Source organism: Macrobrachium rosenbergii, chromosome 5 (genome assembly GCF_040412425.1).
Source record: "Macrobrachium rosenbergii isolate ZJJX-2024 chromosome 5, ASM4041242v1, whole genome shotgun sequence".
Taxonomy (NCBI): Eukaryota; Metazoa; Arthropoda; class Malacostraca; order Decapoda; family Palaemonidae; genus Macrobrachium; species Macrobrachium rosenbergii.
Window position 1 is genome coordinate 40732921 of NC_089745.1, and position 16738 is coordinate 40749658.

At 35.2% G+C, this 16738-nt stretch overlaps 1 protein-coding gene across 8 annotated transcripts in view; it reads left to right on the forward strand.

The window, feature by feature from the left end:
* LOC136838708 (intraflagellar transport protein 74 homolog) overlaps nucleotides 1–15553 on the forward strand; it is a 67588-nt gene extending 52035 nt beyond the window's left edge. For all 8 annotated transcript variants that reach the window (XM_067104125.1, XM_067104118.1, XM_067104120.1 and 5 more), the window contains 5 exons: nucleotides 48–149; nucleotides 288–487; nucleotides 3287–3410; nucleotides 10435–10659; nucleotides 11600–15553. In XM_067104125.1, coding sequence (XP_066960226.1) covers nucleotides 48–149; nucleotides 288–487; nucleotides 3287–3410; nucleotides 10435–10659; nucleotides 11600–11815 — 867 coding nt within the window. In that variant the 3' untranslated portion in view covers nucleotides 11816–15553. The remainder of the gene's footprint in view (nucleotides 1–47; nucleotides 150–287; nucleotides 488–3286; nucleotides 3411–10434; nucleotides 10660–11599) is intronic.
* The last annotated feature ends 1185 nt before the right edge of the window (nucleotides 15554–16738 follow it).

A 16738-nucleotide genomic window follows, 5' to 3' on the forward strand; every position in this document is an offset into this window, starting at 1 on the left:
AAAGTAAATTAGGACCTTATGTTACTATTATATTTTGTTTCTTTTAGGTAAAGGAAGATAATGGAGAAATAGCAACAATGGAAAGGCAGATTGGTGAGGTTCAAGAGCAGATTAAAGGTATTCAAGACGAAACTAATCAGTTAGACCAAGTAAGTTTATGGCTTTCATTTTTGTACTTTGAACCAGAGTACTGTATTGAATTATTGCTACGGTACATGGATATTGTCATCTGAAAGAAGTGCTAACTGTTTTCTTGCTGTTTTATTACTGTAATGTGTTTCTGGCAGGAATTAGAAGAAAACCAGAGTGAGCGCAGTCAAAAGTACCGTGAACTGCGCAAAAGGGAAGAGACAATGGATCAGTTTTTAGCTACCTTTGAAGAAAACAAAGCCGAAGAAGTAAAGAGGTTGGAAGGGTTAGAGAACAACAATGTAGGATTACTGGAAAAATTGTCTCGCAACATGGCCCACTTTGCTCTTTTACCTAAGTAAGTAACTTTTGTTAAAGTTTATAAAGGGATTTTATACTGTACATATTTTGCTAGTAGTTTTATTAACCCTTAAATGCCGACTGGACGTATCGTAAGTCGACTAAAATTATCTGTCGGGTGACGAGCGGACATACTGTACGTCGACTACAAAAAATTTCAACCTTCGGTCAACTTTGACTCGACCAAAATGGCCGAAAAATGCAATTGTAAGCTAAAACTCTTACATTCTAGTAATATTCAAACATTTACCTTCATTTTGCAGCAAATTGGAAGTCTCTAGCACAATATTTCGATTTATGGTGAATTTTTTAAAAACTTTTCCTTACATCTAATTGTGGATTGGTAAGTTTTGAAAATTTCAGAAATTCTTTTGTCATTTTGTCGTAATTTTTGCACCGTTTTATATTAGCCGTTACATAAAGTTTTATATATGAAAATGTGTACAATTTCATGGAAAATACAACAAAAAACAACCCATGATTGTAGCTTTTATCAGTTTGGAAATATTTTCATATAAATCACGATAAGTGCCAAAATTTCAACCTTTGGGCAACTTTGACTCGACCGAAATGGTCGAAAAACGCAATTGTAAGCTAAAACTTTTACATTATAGTAATATTCAATCATTTACCTTCATTTTGCAACAAATTGGAAGTCTCTAGCACAATATTTCAATTTATGGTGAATTTTTGAAAAAACTTTTTCCTTACATCCACGCACAGTAACTCGGCCGAACATCTCAGAAATTCTTTCGTCACTTTGTTGTAATGTTTTTACCGTTTTATATTAGTCATTACATAAAGTTTTATATATGAAAATATGCGCAATTTCATGTAGAATACAACCAAAAATAACTCATGGTTATAGCTTCTATCAGTTTTGAAATATTTTCATATAAATCACGGTGTACCAAAATTTCAACCTTCGGTCAACTTTGACTCGACCGAAATGGTCGAAAAACGCAATTGTAAGCTAAAACTCTTACATTCTAGTAATATCAATCATTTACCTTCATTTTCCATCAAATTGGAAGTCTCTAGCACAATATTTTGATTTATGGTGAATTTTTGAAAAAAACTTTTTCCTTACGTCCACGCGTGGTAACTCGGCCGAACATCTCAGAAATTCTTTCGTTACTTTGTCGTAATGTTTGCACCGTTTTATATAAGTCGTTACATAAAGTTTTATATATGAAAATGTGTGCAATTTCATGTAGAATACAACCAAAAATAACTCATGGTTGTAGCTTCTATCAGTTTTGAAATATTTTCATATAAATCATGATGTGCCAAAATTTCAATCTTCGGTCAAATTTGACTCGACCGAAATGGTTGAAAAACGCAATTGTAAGCTAAAACTCTTACATTCTAGTAATATTCAATCATTTACCTTCATTTTGCAAGAAATTGGAAGTCTCTAGCACAATATTTCGATTTATGGTGAATTTTAAAAAAACTTTTTCCTTACGTCCGCACGGTAACTCGGCCGAACATCTCAGAAATTCTTTCGTCACTTTGTCGTAATGTTTGCACCATTTTATATTAGTCGTTACACAAAGTTTTATATATGAAAATGTGTGCAATTTCATGTAGAATACAACAAAAAATAACTCATGGTTGTAGCTTTTATCAGTTTTGAAATATTTTCATATAAATCACGATAAATAGAAAAAATTCGACCTTTGGCCAACTTTAACTCGACCGAAATGGTCGAAAACTGTAATTGTAAGCTAAAACACTTACAGTCTAGTAATATTCAATCAATTACCTTAATTTTGCAACAAATGGGAAGTCTCTAGCACAATATTTCAATTTATGGTGAATTTTTGAAAAAAACTTTTTTACGTCCGTGCGTTACGAATTCTTGCATCATTTTGTGATATTATTTTCTCTGTGTTGCTTTGATCGTTTTACAATTTGTTATATACCAAAATCATTGTAATTTAGTGTACAATACAAAGAAAAAAAATAACTCATTAGCTTTAACTGTTTTGCTCACAGCGTGATTTGTATACAATTATATATGAAATTTTTTTTTTGCGCTATCATATATTTCAATATTTATATATGATAATGATATTTTTTTTTCATTTCTGATGGTTGCATACTAAACTTCAGGCAATGTCAAAAAAAGGAGCCAAAAATGAACTCTTATTCTTAAAAACTAAGCGTGCTGTGATTTTTGAAAAAACTTTTTCTGCTTAGCGCTAACTCTTTAACGGCGGCATACGGCAGACACTTTCGTAAATAGAGGCTCGGCGTTTAAGGGTTAATTGCCCTTTCATATTAGAGAAAGTTCTTCAGGTAAGCCAGCATCATGAATTTAAAGTATATGAATCATAAATGAATAGATGAGCCACAGTGCAGTACAGTAAAAAAATTAGTATATAAAATTGATCTTCAGGGCTACCTATTTCTCAGGAGCTAGACCAGTATGGAAACTCTTCTACATACATAAGTGCTCAGAATACATAAATTTAAAAATAGTAGGGCTTCAGAAAATACCAAATAATAAAAACATTGTAAAAATCATCCAAAAAAATTAAAATTCATGGGAAAAAATTTTGTAGAAAGACTTGAAACAACTAGAATAAACAAACATATCAATATACCAATATTGAAAGATTTTCATACACAAATTGACAGTGCTATTGCTTGTTTATTGCCACTTCCTTTCTCTGTTTTAAATTTACCTAAAGCATCAGGGATAACTTCATGTCCACAAAATTGGCTGGCTATAAGTAATGGATTTGTTGTAAACTTTGAAAAATTATAGCTTAAAATTTCTTTTGAACAGTGCCCGGGACTTTGACATCATGAGGGGTGACCTTGCTTTTAAGGAAGGGGAGCTTGAGAAATCAAAATTCACAGAACAGGGGCTGAAGCATGAAAGACTCAGCCTTCAGGCTAACTTGCAAAAGGTAGGTGTTTATCTTATTTTTGGGGAAATGCACTCAGATATTTGCTTATTTCAAAACATTCTTTTACCACTCAACTAAAACTTGGGTATGAATGATTTACCACTTGACTGTATTTTATTGAAGTAAGAATTACTGTTTTGGTTTTGTCAGGATAGCTGTTTGGTCTGTATAGAAGGAATCTGTAGGTGGTAACTTAATTAGCTTCCCCCACTCTCAAAGTACTCACTGCCAGAGGTATTCATGTAGTGCCAACCTCTCATTTATCTTATGCATGTATGGAGGAGCTCTCATTTCTTAACATTTGTTGAAGTGCTGTCTCCAGCTTGAGAACCAACAGTCATAAGTTAATAGGAAATATTAGTAAAAGAAAATTGAGAAGATAGATTCATGTAAGTCGAGCCTCATTTCTATGACTTACAGGATTTTCAGGACCAGATGGAAGGTTGTATAACTTTTGTATTTCTTCATAACAAAGGAGTTCCTTGTACATGCAGGGTTGCATATCTTTTGGAAGGAGACCAGGATTTTCTCAGTAGGTTCATGGAGAGAAAGAAATTTTGGAAGACACTTGTGGTGCTTGGTTTAGGGGCTCCTTTATTATGCATTGTTAATCATTCTGAAAATACTGGTCTGATCCAGTGTAAACTTTTTTTGATAACTTAGTCGCTGTTTTGTCCTCAAGGAGTTACCTTCCATGGTTTACCAGAGCTCCATGGTGATCAAACTAATATCAAAGAATTCTCTTCTAGTCGGTCTTTTGGCCAGGTATTGTGTCATAATGATTAACATTATGACACATGATAGAGTATATAATGGACTCAAAAGATAAGAGGGCACTTTCCCTTATCTTCAGCGAAGCTGAACCCAGTTTTCCAACGTCAAAAGAACCTGCAAGAAAAAGTGACTATCACGCGTGCACATCCGCCCTCTTGTTTACAACTGGGCCGTTAAAAGACCAAGGAGCCATTACCCTCTGTTTGGTCTACAACAAATGGTTCACATCGTAACCAACGCTCCAAAAAAAGTCTACTTTTTTCTCCTTTTTATTATTGAGGATTATGGAAATATCAAAAATAGCAAGATAAGTGCTCAATATTAACTTCAAGTTAAAAGTTTTAGTTTTAAACTTCTGGAGTTTATATAATTTTTGCGTTAAAGCCGGAACCCGGCTCGTTGATTGCTAGCCTACCTAGTTTCGTAAAGCTTTGATTGCTACCTAGTTTCGTAAAACGAAAATTGTTTTAAATTGTAACTACATGTTTTAACTAAAATAAATGTTCCACAACTTATTATTTTAATATAGAAAATCCATTCAGATTATACGATGTCTACAATAATCTAGGCAGTAAGTGAGAATAATTCAGACTAGATTAGTAGTGGTTGTTGTCTGCAGCCTATGTCCTTGGATTACGTATCGTAAGTGGCCTGGCTTAGACCGAGGCCCTAGGATCAGATAATAACAATATCTGGGGAAAGTAAATTGATAGCCTAACATTGAGGCTACATATTAGTATAAATTTTTGTCTCCCTTTTATAAGCATGTGCTAGCCTAGGCATTACTTGATATCAAGTTAAGTGATAACATTTCATAAAACATCACATTTTTGGACTAAATTGTTAGCCTAGACCATGTAACCTAGGACTAGGTGAAATACTTAATTAAGACTAGATGAAATCGTAATCTGTGCTGGCTGAGATGGTAACCTAGCCTTAAGGCTACATACTTAGGTAGGCTAATTGTGTTTTGTTTATGTAACCCATACACTTGAGTGTGAATTAAATAATCCAGATTAATTAGTAGCCTAGATTAGAGTACATTGTAACCTGGTTATAAGGTTTACACATTAGTAATTACTTTTTATATAGTAAATCAAATAGCCTGGGATTGGATATAAACAACAAACTGGGTGAGACAAATGGTTGAACAATTATAAGGTTACATATTAGTAAGTTTTCTGTTTTTATAATAATCTGGATTAGGCAATACCCTATACTACGTTAAGAAAGAACAAAGAAGCCTAGGATTATACATAAACAGTATCCTAGCCTAAATAAAATAACTTAGTTTATGACTCGGAAGCATATCTGTAAGGTTACATGCTAGTAGGGTCTTATGTAGCCTATATCCTTAAAGGTGATATAAACCTAGAACAGGCAGTAGCCTAATCATATTCAGTAGGAACCCCCTTTTAAGGAATATCCTACTACAGTATTAGCCTAAAACAGCAATGGCCGAATATCAGATGAAAAGGTATCCCGGGCACATAAAACAGAAAAACAGATTATAAAAGAATTATTTTTTGTAAAGTTTATATCTTTTAAGTTGTAAATAAGCCTTACAAATAGGTTACGCAAGAACCTTCTAAGAAATCCTCTTTTCTTAGCTTAACGTGGATCATACTAGAATCATTACCCTAAGCTATATAAAACAGTAGTTTGGGTTAGTTAAACAAGTTAGTTCATAGCAGTTAGTCTGAATGGCATTACAATTGGAATTAGAAATTTCACTTGGCCATTGTAAAAGGACTAAAAGTGTATAAGTAACACAGCCATGTACAGGTATGAAAACTAACCTAAACCTTAGAGGGTTTAACATAGATATTTAATTAAATGCATTAAAATTGCACAATTGTAATCAAATTAACCTGTAATATGGAAACTATATGAGGAACTACAGAAGTGTCCCTCACTTAAAAACAATTAATACTAACTAACTTCTAATAACAACTTGCTTTATATCACTACAGGGCTGCCATTAGGCAGGATCCTCAGTTCAAGTGTTCTGTAGCAAATTGCTTGGTTCATTTTTTGCCAGTGGGTACAGCCCATACCACCTGCCATGAGCATAGTCCTTGTAAAAAACAAGGAAAATTTGCTTGGTCGCCAGATGTGGGCAAGATCTGTAGTATGCTCCTGGCAGCAAGTTTTAAGGATGAAACAGCTCCTTTTAAGCTGCTTTAAGTTGGGGAGATACTTCGGCCTTGGATTTGGAAGGAATCTCTGGTGAAACAGGTCAACCTGACTCCTCCGTTTGTATGAGTGACAAACACACAGATGCCTCGTTGACAGGTTGGGAGGACATTGGGAGGATTGTCAGGTGGCAGGAGGTGATCAGCCTCAGGAATTTTTATATCAATTTCCTGGAGCTGATGGCTGTCTTTTTGTCTCTCAAAAAACTCAAACCTCCAGAAGAGAGAGAACATAACCACAATATCCTACATCAGGAGGTTTGGATCACATTCACCTCCTCTCAACATGGTAATGTTAGCCATCCTTCAGATGGCGCAAGCAAGGAAGTGGCATATGTCTGCAGTTCACCTCACAGGGGGTCTCATTGTAATAGTAGACTCTCTATCAAGGAAAACGACAGCCTCAACAGATTGGATGTTGGACCACCACTCTTTTCAAACAGTAGTCAACATGCTTCCACAACTGGAAGTGGACCTGTTCGCCACATACTAGAATCACAAACTCCTAATATATGTGTCTCCAAACCTGGACAGTCAAGCAACAGCAAGAGATGCCTTCCTTAGGACTGGAACAATGGGAGGACGATATCTTTTCCTCCATTGTCCCAGATTTCAAAGGTTTTGAGCAAACTTCTAACCTTCATAGGAACGTGTACTTAATAGCCCCAAATTGGCCAAACAGGCATTGGTTCCTATTACCTCAACAACGGACAAAAAGACCAATTCCACTGTCGTCCGCTGTTCTATCCCAGACAGTAGGAGGGAAAGTCTCTTATGCATCCTCCTTTCTAAGCCGAGACCTTCATGTATAGATTTTTAAAAAATATATATCGTGATAATTACTCACCCAACATTGCTAGGTACCTAGTGCAAAAATTACGGACATCTATCTGGCATTACCAGTCCATATGGAAGATATGGTTAGGTTATATCCATACTGAGAGCCCAGTTGAGATTTCTGTAGAAACTTTATTGAAGACAAATGCCTTGTGGTTACAACAGTCATGGCATACAAGGCTGCATTAACGGAACCTTACTTTATGGATTCGGGATTGATTCCAGTATAGAAGTTGTCACTTCCCCTCTGCAGTCTTTTGCTCTACAAAGGCCCACTCTCGAAAGGCTTCCAATTACTTGGTCCCAGAACAAGGTGCTTAGACTTCTATCAACCCCTCAGTTCAGTAGACCCAATACAACCACATCATACAGGCTACAAAAGGTGATCTTCTTGATTGCATTAGCATCAGGAGCTCATATTAGTGAACTGGACTCTCTTAGATGGGGGACGATGCATCATGCAAATAGCTGACCATCAATTATTATTGTCCCCTGGCCCATCATTCCTGGCCAAGAATATGGATCCTTTAAAAAAGAAATCCATTCTTATAAGAAAATTCAATTTAGCAGACAAGACATTATGCCCAGTTAAAGCACTTAAGGTTTACCTAGAAGTTACGGCAAACACCCTAGAAGGTCCTATTTTCCTACACCCTAGCACAAACTAACCACTCTCCCTACAAAGACTGAGAATGACTACTGTTGCTCATTAAAAAGGGAAATCCACACACTTTCCATAGGTCACATGATGTTAGGAAAGTAAGTACGTCTTTGGCCTTCTTCAGAAATGTCTCTTTCGAAGTCTCCAAGTGTACAGGGTGGTCATCAGTTAAATTATTGCCACATGCTCGAACAAATTCGACTACACTGTATCAGTAGGTGGCATGGTTAGTCTTAACCCCTAGGCGCTGCGGCAGAAAACCAGGGGTCATATTGATGGTGAGTATGCTAACTATCGCTGGGAGAGGGGCGACAGTACTACAGCCAAACCCAGCTTGCTTAGGTAAGCCACTGTAGAACTACATCCTAAAACGTAAGTTCATGTATAGTTTCTTGTTCCTTGGTATCAAAACCTGGAGAGTATTTGGAATAAAGAATGGAACTTGAAATCTGTGGCTTGACCTTGGACCAGAAATGTTATTTCCTTTGGGGTGTTGGGATTAAAAAGTGAGAGCTTAAGCCATTTTTGTCACCTGTCAATTTCTTTGCAAAGCTCCTTGAGGATGAAACAGCAACTACACTATCAAAAAACAGGTTTTGACGTAGGAAAAACCTATTTTTGGTAGTCACTGTTGAGTCCTCAACACCATCCCACTTCCCTGACAAAAAGGCATGGGATTTGGGCAAGGGATCAGCCTGCATTGACCAACAGAGAGTAATGGCGCCTTGGTCTTTTAACGGCCTGGTTCTAAACAAGAGGGTGGATGTGCATGCGCGATAGTCACTTCTTTCTTGCAAGTTCTTTTGACATTGGAAAAACTGGGTTCAGCTTTGCTGAAGATAAGGGAAAGAGCCCTCTTATTTTTTGAGTCCATTATATACTCCATCACGTGTTATACTGTTAATCATTACAACACAATACCTGGCCAAAAGACCAACAAGAAGAAAATCCTTTGATATTAGTTTGGTCACCATGGAGTTCTGGTAGACCATGGAAGGTAACTCCTTGAGGACTCAACAGCGTCAAAACCTGTTTTTTCTGTTTTCATTGAATAAGAGTTTGTTACCTACCATCCTTCATTGGATGATTAATGCTTCCCCACATTAGTGAAAGATCCAAGATGCTGCTCATTGAAATGATATGTCCCCTTGCTTGGTGTAGATGGTTTTTTTTTGTCATCCTCTGATGGGATGGTTTGTATATCTGGTGTTCTTTCATATAGTTCTGACTAGTGATGTCCCAAGTGACACTGTCTTTTGTTTGTCTCATTATCACTGCAATCACCAGAAATTGGAAAAATTGTATCCTTTACTTAGTCTTTCAAAAAGACCCATGCAGCTGAAAGTTGAGATTTTTCTTATTTTGATCATCATCATTCACCATAATAAATGTTTTTATGTAAGGTTTTCTGTGTACAGCATCTGGTATATTATGAGTTCTCTCCACTTTTCTGTTTAATGCATTTTCTGAACCCTAGGCCATAGATCTCTTATGCTACAGCAAGCTGTCCCATTCTGTTCACTGTGATGTCAAAGGTAACAAGTTCCTCACTCTTTCTGTGTCTAACAGAACCAAACAGAATGTTCAGTACCATCCAACCTGTAACTCTTCCAACTGCTGCAACATAATAATTGTATGAAACCTTTATGAATCTAGTTGTAGTGATAATTCTTTTGAACTTCTGCTACTTTTGCGGGAGATGGAGTTAAACCCTCCAGATGCCATTCAAATGCCACCTAGCATCAAAATATTTGTGATAATATGTAACGATTTTCTTCGGATGACATCATCAGCATCTCAGTGGATGACATTTACAAATGTTTAAATGCAACTACATATGTATATGTGTGTGTATTTGTGTGTATGTGTATGTATGCATAATTTAGCACAATTTTTTAAGGATATTTGTTGGAACTGGGAATGGAAAAAATGTTTCTTGTATAAATTAAGAGTAGTGAATCTTTGACTTTACACTGTCTCATTTTATAAAAGGTTTCAAAGGAATGCTTTAGTTTTGGGTAGCAGAAGCCATTACTTTAAACTAGTAGAAGCAAATTCCTTACATTTTGTGGGAAATGAATACCACATGTATGTTAAAGACTGTATGATTTTACTACACTAACATTGAACTCTAGGCAAGATGATATGGAGAGAGATGATGGAAGAAACACTATTATTCTCTTGATGCTACTGAGGGACTTTTCATTTGGGGACATTCATATTATGTAAAACAAACTATATATTTTGGATCTTATTGAATTCAGTAAGGCTTTATGCCCATTGAATCTTGTAGGAAGCAGGCCATTAGTTTTGTGTGTGTGGGGTTATTGTCTATTACTGTAAAGCCTTGCTTGCTATGCAAAATCTTAGTGTGAGGTTCAGGTAGAGGAAATATAGTTATGGTACAATGATTTAATGATTTATCAGCATATTTCTTGTCATTTCGTGAAAGGTCTGTATGTTTTCTATTGTAAATGTTAGTTATCTAGTGTAGTAATATTGGAGGCAATAATTTACTAATTTTTTCATGATCATTATTGTGATGTTTTTATTGCAGATTGAAGCTTTAGAGAACAAAGTGCAGAATGAAATGGTTGAGCTCAAAGAAAAGTTGGCTCGCATGGAGACTGAACTGATTGAGTTCACCGATTTGGATAGTTTGAAAACGAAGTTGGAAGAAAAGAGAAAAGAACTTGTCAAGCAAAAGGATGAACTGGAACACAGAAAAACTTCTATTAAGCAGAGTTTGCAAGATGTTACAAATGAAGTCAGTACACTTAAGGTTAGTTATTTTCTATCTCGAGTGTGTTTTTATTATTTAATGTAATGGGTTCCCCTTGTCATTTATTGTCAGGAGAGCTCTAAATATTGTATACTAGTTATTGAAGCCAGTAGGGTGGTTAGTTATCACTTTGATTGATGCAACTGACCAGAAAATTAGAGCAAGGTTAAGCTAAATAAGTTAGGTGGGAGGGTCCTTAGGGAATGAATGAGAGATGAAAGGCAGGAGGCAATGTAGCTGGGTGCCTGGCAGTCCAAAAGACCTTTAGTATCATCTACAGTGTGCCATGTAAGACAGATTGCAAGTAATGCCCACCTACAAGTCCCAATTTTGTGACATTTGTTGTATTGTTATTCATTTAAATTCAACCAATATGAATGGGATTAGTATGTACTGAAGCTGTGTCAGCACTGTTATGGAACAAGATTCTCCAGATGTTGGTATGCCGAAATTTTGTTGGATATTATAACCAAACAGTTCAAGTAAAATAAACAGGATACTTTACTGGTGAATTGGGTTCACACTATCAAAATTATTCCAAATTGCCTCGGTGGTTTATCTTTTATGAGGTATATTTAATTATATCATTAAAACTGCCTTAACCAGCAGTGAGTCCACAGTCAAATGTGCAGGTCAAAGGTACTGCCTCATTATAAGCCTGTAAGATATCAGTTACCTTGGATTTATATAACTATGGAAACTTTGGATATTCTGTTTACCTTAGGTTGGCAGATCAAGAGACCTGAAATGAGGGTATGTATGTGTCTTAGTGCATTTCATTTATGTTAGTTAATATTTGTAGTGCTACATGGTTAACTGATATAAAAAATAATTAGCTATTGTATGATTTCTGGGTCTCGATGTATAGGCATAATGCCATCTACTACTATGTAAAATATTCAGTTAAAGCTTTACTAATTCTTTTTATTGCACATTGCAGACTCATCTGAATGAGAATGAAACCTATACACAACTGGTTAGCCTGGAAAAGAAATGGTCCCACCTTGAACAAACAAACTTCACGCTTAAGGAATTCATAGCTCAGAAGAAGGCAGAGTCAAACTTTTTACCCCTTAAAAATCAGGCAATGCATCTTGTTATGGAATACAATAAGCTACTGCATGAGGTAGTACAAAGTACTGGTGCCATTATGTAAAACTCTCTTTTGCAGATGAGAGGAAGTAATGTTTTTTATAGTATTACCAGAGATTTTCTGTTATTCACTGGAGAACTTAGTATATCTAATACAAACCATCATTATTCAAACCCTTGTTGAATCATGATTTGTTGTATGTTTACCAAACAGAGTACTGTATATACTCGTGTAACAGGAGAAGTCACATATCATGCGACTCCCAGATTTTCAACCATAAAAAATTATTTTATCATGTATCTCATGTATCATGCAAGGTCCTTTTTGTGAGACCAAATTATAATAGACTAACCTTTTTTCCTCCATCTCTTTATCCCAACTTTTAGTTAAATAAGTAAAAAAAGTTGCTTATAAATGAGAAATGGCTGTTTTGCTATGAACAACTGTTTTGCCTGCAATTCAACTATCATACAATAGTAAATAATTACCGTAGTTGTTACAAATGACATTAAGTAGAATAGAACTGATATATTTTTACATTATAGCACTGTACTGTATACCCTTTGCTACTGAAAAAAAGATCGGCAAGGAAATACACTGCTAAATTTAAGCTGCAAGTTGTAGCTGAAGCTGAGAAAACAATGTTAAAGCTGCTAATGACTATAAATTATTGTGCATCAACAAAATGGATGAAACACCCCTAAACTTCGATATGCCATCAAAGTCGACCGTAAATAAAATTGGAGAGAAAAGTATTTTAATCAAAACTACTGGGCATGAAAGAACACATTTACTGTTGTTTTAACATGTATGGCAGATGGGACGAAACTTTCCCCCGTGGTTATCTTTAAATGGAAATTGATGCCTAAACAAAAATTCCCGATTGATGTCATTGTCCACGTTCACAAAAACCTACACAATGCAATTTGTGCATGAGCGCTGTTTGTATTTTACAGTACAATACTGTAGTAATGTGAGAATATTGTAAGTACAATATTATTGGATACAGTGAAGTAAAGCATAACTTTTTAAAAGATCCATGGAAAAGATGCATATTTGTTATGTTTGTATTTTATATTACGATACAGTACTAATATGTGAATATTAGAATATTACACACGCCAATTGTATATCATGTATGATGCGACCCCCTTAAAATTAACTTCAAAATTAGGTCTTTAAAAGTTGCATGATATGTGAGTATATACAGTAATTTGTTCTGATCATCTTTTTTTCATATTTCAAAACTCTTCAGTGACTGGACGAACAATAATAACTGAATATTCAAGAAATGCACCACTTTGATATTACAAATTGTAATTATTAACAGTGGAATAATTAATTTAGTTTACAACTTTAATAACGGTATGGAGTGCTGTGTTTTTGTCATTTAACAAGAATATTCCACTTTTACTTCTGTGTGGAGGTTATAAACTTTGATAAAGTCATACTGTTTTTCACTGTGTTTAGGTAACTGCAATAGCAGACAGTATACACATATATTACTTATTTGTTTCATTGCAACCCCATCAGTTCTGGAATACCTAATCCTTGAGTTTCAAATGTTCCCAGGTTCAATCTTATCTGTCAGACAGAGGAAAGCAGTCTCTATATGCACTATCTGGATCCCCAAGTACATCTCTGTCACCTATCACTCTTTTGTGAACCTACAGTGCTGTTAAGAGCTCTGTTCCAGTGCAAAGTACTAATTTCCAAGTTTTCCTCATATAATCCTTTATTTTGACATAAATATAATTGATGGGGTTGTGATGAAACAAATTGTTTATGTTACACAAAACAAGGTTCATTCAAACCCATCAATCATATAGAGACTGCCCTCCTGTCAGCCCCATAAATAACACTGCGTCACATACAGAAAATGTATGTTCTTGAGACACACTAAAGATCCAGATGTTGCATGCATAGTGAGACTTAACATCTGCCTGACAGGCAAAAGACTATAAGCCTGGGACTATGCAGGACATGATTATCAGGTGTATATGTGATTGATAGGGTTGTATGAAAGAATTTGATTTTATGTTTTAAAAACGTAGTACTGTACTGGTCATTCACAGAATGTGATAGATTTAGTTTTAAGGATACAAGAATTATTTCATGGATTATTTTAGAATTGGAACTCCTTGGTCCTAGGAATCAGTGAATTTTTATGCAATACTGTATGATCCAGATTTGAATGTGGCCACAGAGAATGGTAACACTGCTTTGCACTTCAAGTCAGATGCCACAGTTAACTTTTGCAGTTCAGTTGTTTTATATATGTAAACTTATATAAAATCTGAAGCACTTTCTCTATTTATCTCTGTTTTATCACTCTCTCTCCATCTATCCCAGAAGGCCCTTTCACTCAAAGCGTCTTAGGTAACGGCAGTAATTAACTAGCGAAAGTGGCACATGGTAATGACATGGTAATTTTTGTAACTGCTATGTCCCAACTTCTAGTTAGAGTATAGTGTGCTTTTGAAATTGGTTTTGTATGCCGAAAAGTAATCAAACTGTTCAAGGATTTATTTGAAATTCACTCATTCTAAGTTTGTAAGTACATAATGAGTAAAAAAAAATAACTTTGGAACTCTAGAATATTTTTAGCACACAGTAAGCAAAATAACATTAAAGTCTAATATTACTGTATAATATATAAAAAATTAATTGTAAATAAAGATGAGAAGTGAAAGTAGAATAATGCTCTGAAATTTTGTGGATAGTAAATTTAAGTAAGTCATGCCTTTTGAGAAATTTAAACTAAGGTACAGATGATTTTATGATGCATTTATCGCTCAAGATTGTTATTGTAGAGCAGACACCAAAGATTGCACAATGGCATACTGTACTGGAAATTTGACCTTTTTTCTAGTCATCTGGGGCCTTGCCCAAGGACATTAAAAGCAGTACTCTAGTACTGTATCAGTAGTGCCTCAGCTTAACAGACACTTTAGGGATCTGGCTTTCTGATAAGTAACAAAGTCCGTTAAGTAACAAAGACCCTATATTATAGCCTGCCCTTAAATATTTTCGTACAGCTAACAGCAATTCCATATAAACTAACTAATACAATACACTTAACATTCAATTTAAGAGATTTATCTAAAAATACAGTGCATCTAAAATGGTAGAATAGGAAGAAATAACCACAAAATTGTAGCTATTAAGTACAGAAGTTTTCTAAGTTGAGGTGTAAGTTTATGAATGAATTGTTTAGAGCACTACCTGGTTTGTATCACATAGGAAAGTATATTTTTTAAACACAAGTCTTGTTACAAATGTCTCCTATTTTCTTACACATATTGTATAATAATTTAAAAAATAAAATGATGGGTTTATCTTAATTACCTTAAATTTGCAGCAAAATTGTTAACAATTTCATGTATTGTACAGGGTAGTGAGCAATGAAAGCACATGATTTTGTAACTGACTTTATATGTAAACTTCTTTGTAGTGTCAATATCCTTGCATTCTTTTGCAAGTACATAACCTAGTAATTCATGTGTGCCTTTATCTGTCAAATGTGGAGAACATAGATTATTTATCGTTGACATAAAGTTAATTGTTGAAAATATATTTTCTCATAATGTTCATCCAGAGGATCTGCAACACTGAGACATTGATTAGCTGGCTGTGAAGGCTTAAACTACTTTGGTATATTTGATGTGGTAGATTTTTTCTGACTACCTTACATTCGGAGTCAACGAAAAGAGCTGCAGAGAGGTTAGTAGTGTCTTGATTTCTCCCATTTCCATTCCTGGTCACTTGTACATGGCCTTCAATAAATTTATTTATGTTTGTGCCCCTAAGTTTACTTCCATCATTTTGAGTAACTTACCTAATCACCCTATTGTAAATTAACCCTGTTAAATAAAAATATATGAAGGTTGTTTTTCAAGGTTTTTTCTTGATGTATGTATTGTCTCATTCGCTTGGTATTATTTTTTGGCTAATTTTTATCCTTCCTTGAAACATTTTAGTACACTTGATATGTCTTTTTTATTTTTTACTTAGCTAATAGTACTGTATTCTTTTTTCATTCACAGTGACACTGTTGTTGAGCATTGTTGCTTCCTATTAAGTAAATAATTGTTCTTTATGACAGTTCTTTATGCTTAGCAAGAAGGTAAGCAAGAAATTGCCACACAAGCCCACTTGTAGATCTTTGTGTTTTGCTGCTCATAAATCACTGGCCCCCGTGCCTTAAGCACCTGCTCTCACAACGCTAGCTAATGCCTATACATGAAAATTAAGGAAGGGATCACATTTGGGTCATTATACAAAGCAGCGATACACAACCGGACCATTATACTTGGGTATCTCAAAGGAGAGGCCCGCAAAACAACCCTTAGCCTTGATATCACAAAAGAAAACTACAGTGTGATATTAAGCTGCCGGAGGGTCACTTATTTTGTTGATGATCAACTGCAGGTGCACCAGCAACAACTACAGAGTGTTAAACAGCCTGTACTTTACTTGGAAGCTGATTATTGTCATGATTACTATCCAAGCTGCTCTCCAAGAATGCAGAATGCCCCAAGCCCAAGGGCTCAAATAGGGAAAGCAGCCCAGTAACCAAAAAAAAAAAAAAAAAAAATGCTGAAGAATAAACTATACAAGTGTAACTGCGAGGTTTCCTCCTGTTACACCTTTCTACTGTCAATTTCTCTTTCAGCACTGAATGACCTCATAGGTCCCAGCACTTGGCCTGTGACCAAGTCTGTATTCCATATTCCATAAAAGAGCAATAATAAAGAACAAACAAGAAAAATATTAAATGAGATTCAAGTGAGCCTGCTAAAAAAAAAAAAATCATACCTAACAATGATTTAACAGCGTGATTAGGAAGATCATTCCATAATTTTGGCCAAGCTGGATAAAAAATTTAGGAAATCTGTTTAGTGCCGAGTCTCACCATAGACAAGGCAGGATTGTTTGAATTACCAGCAATTCCATTACTGCACGGTGTATGGTGTAGTCTGGGAA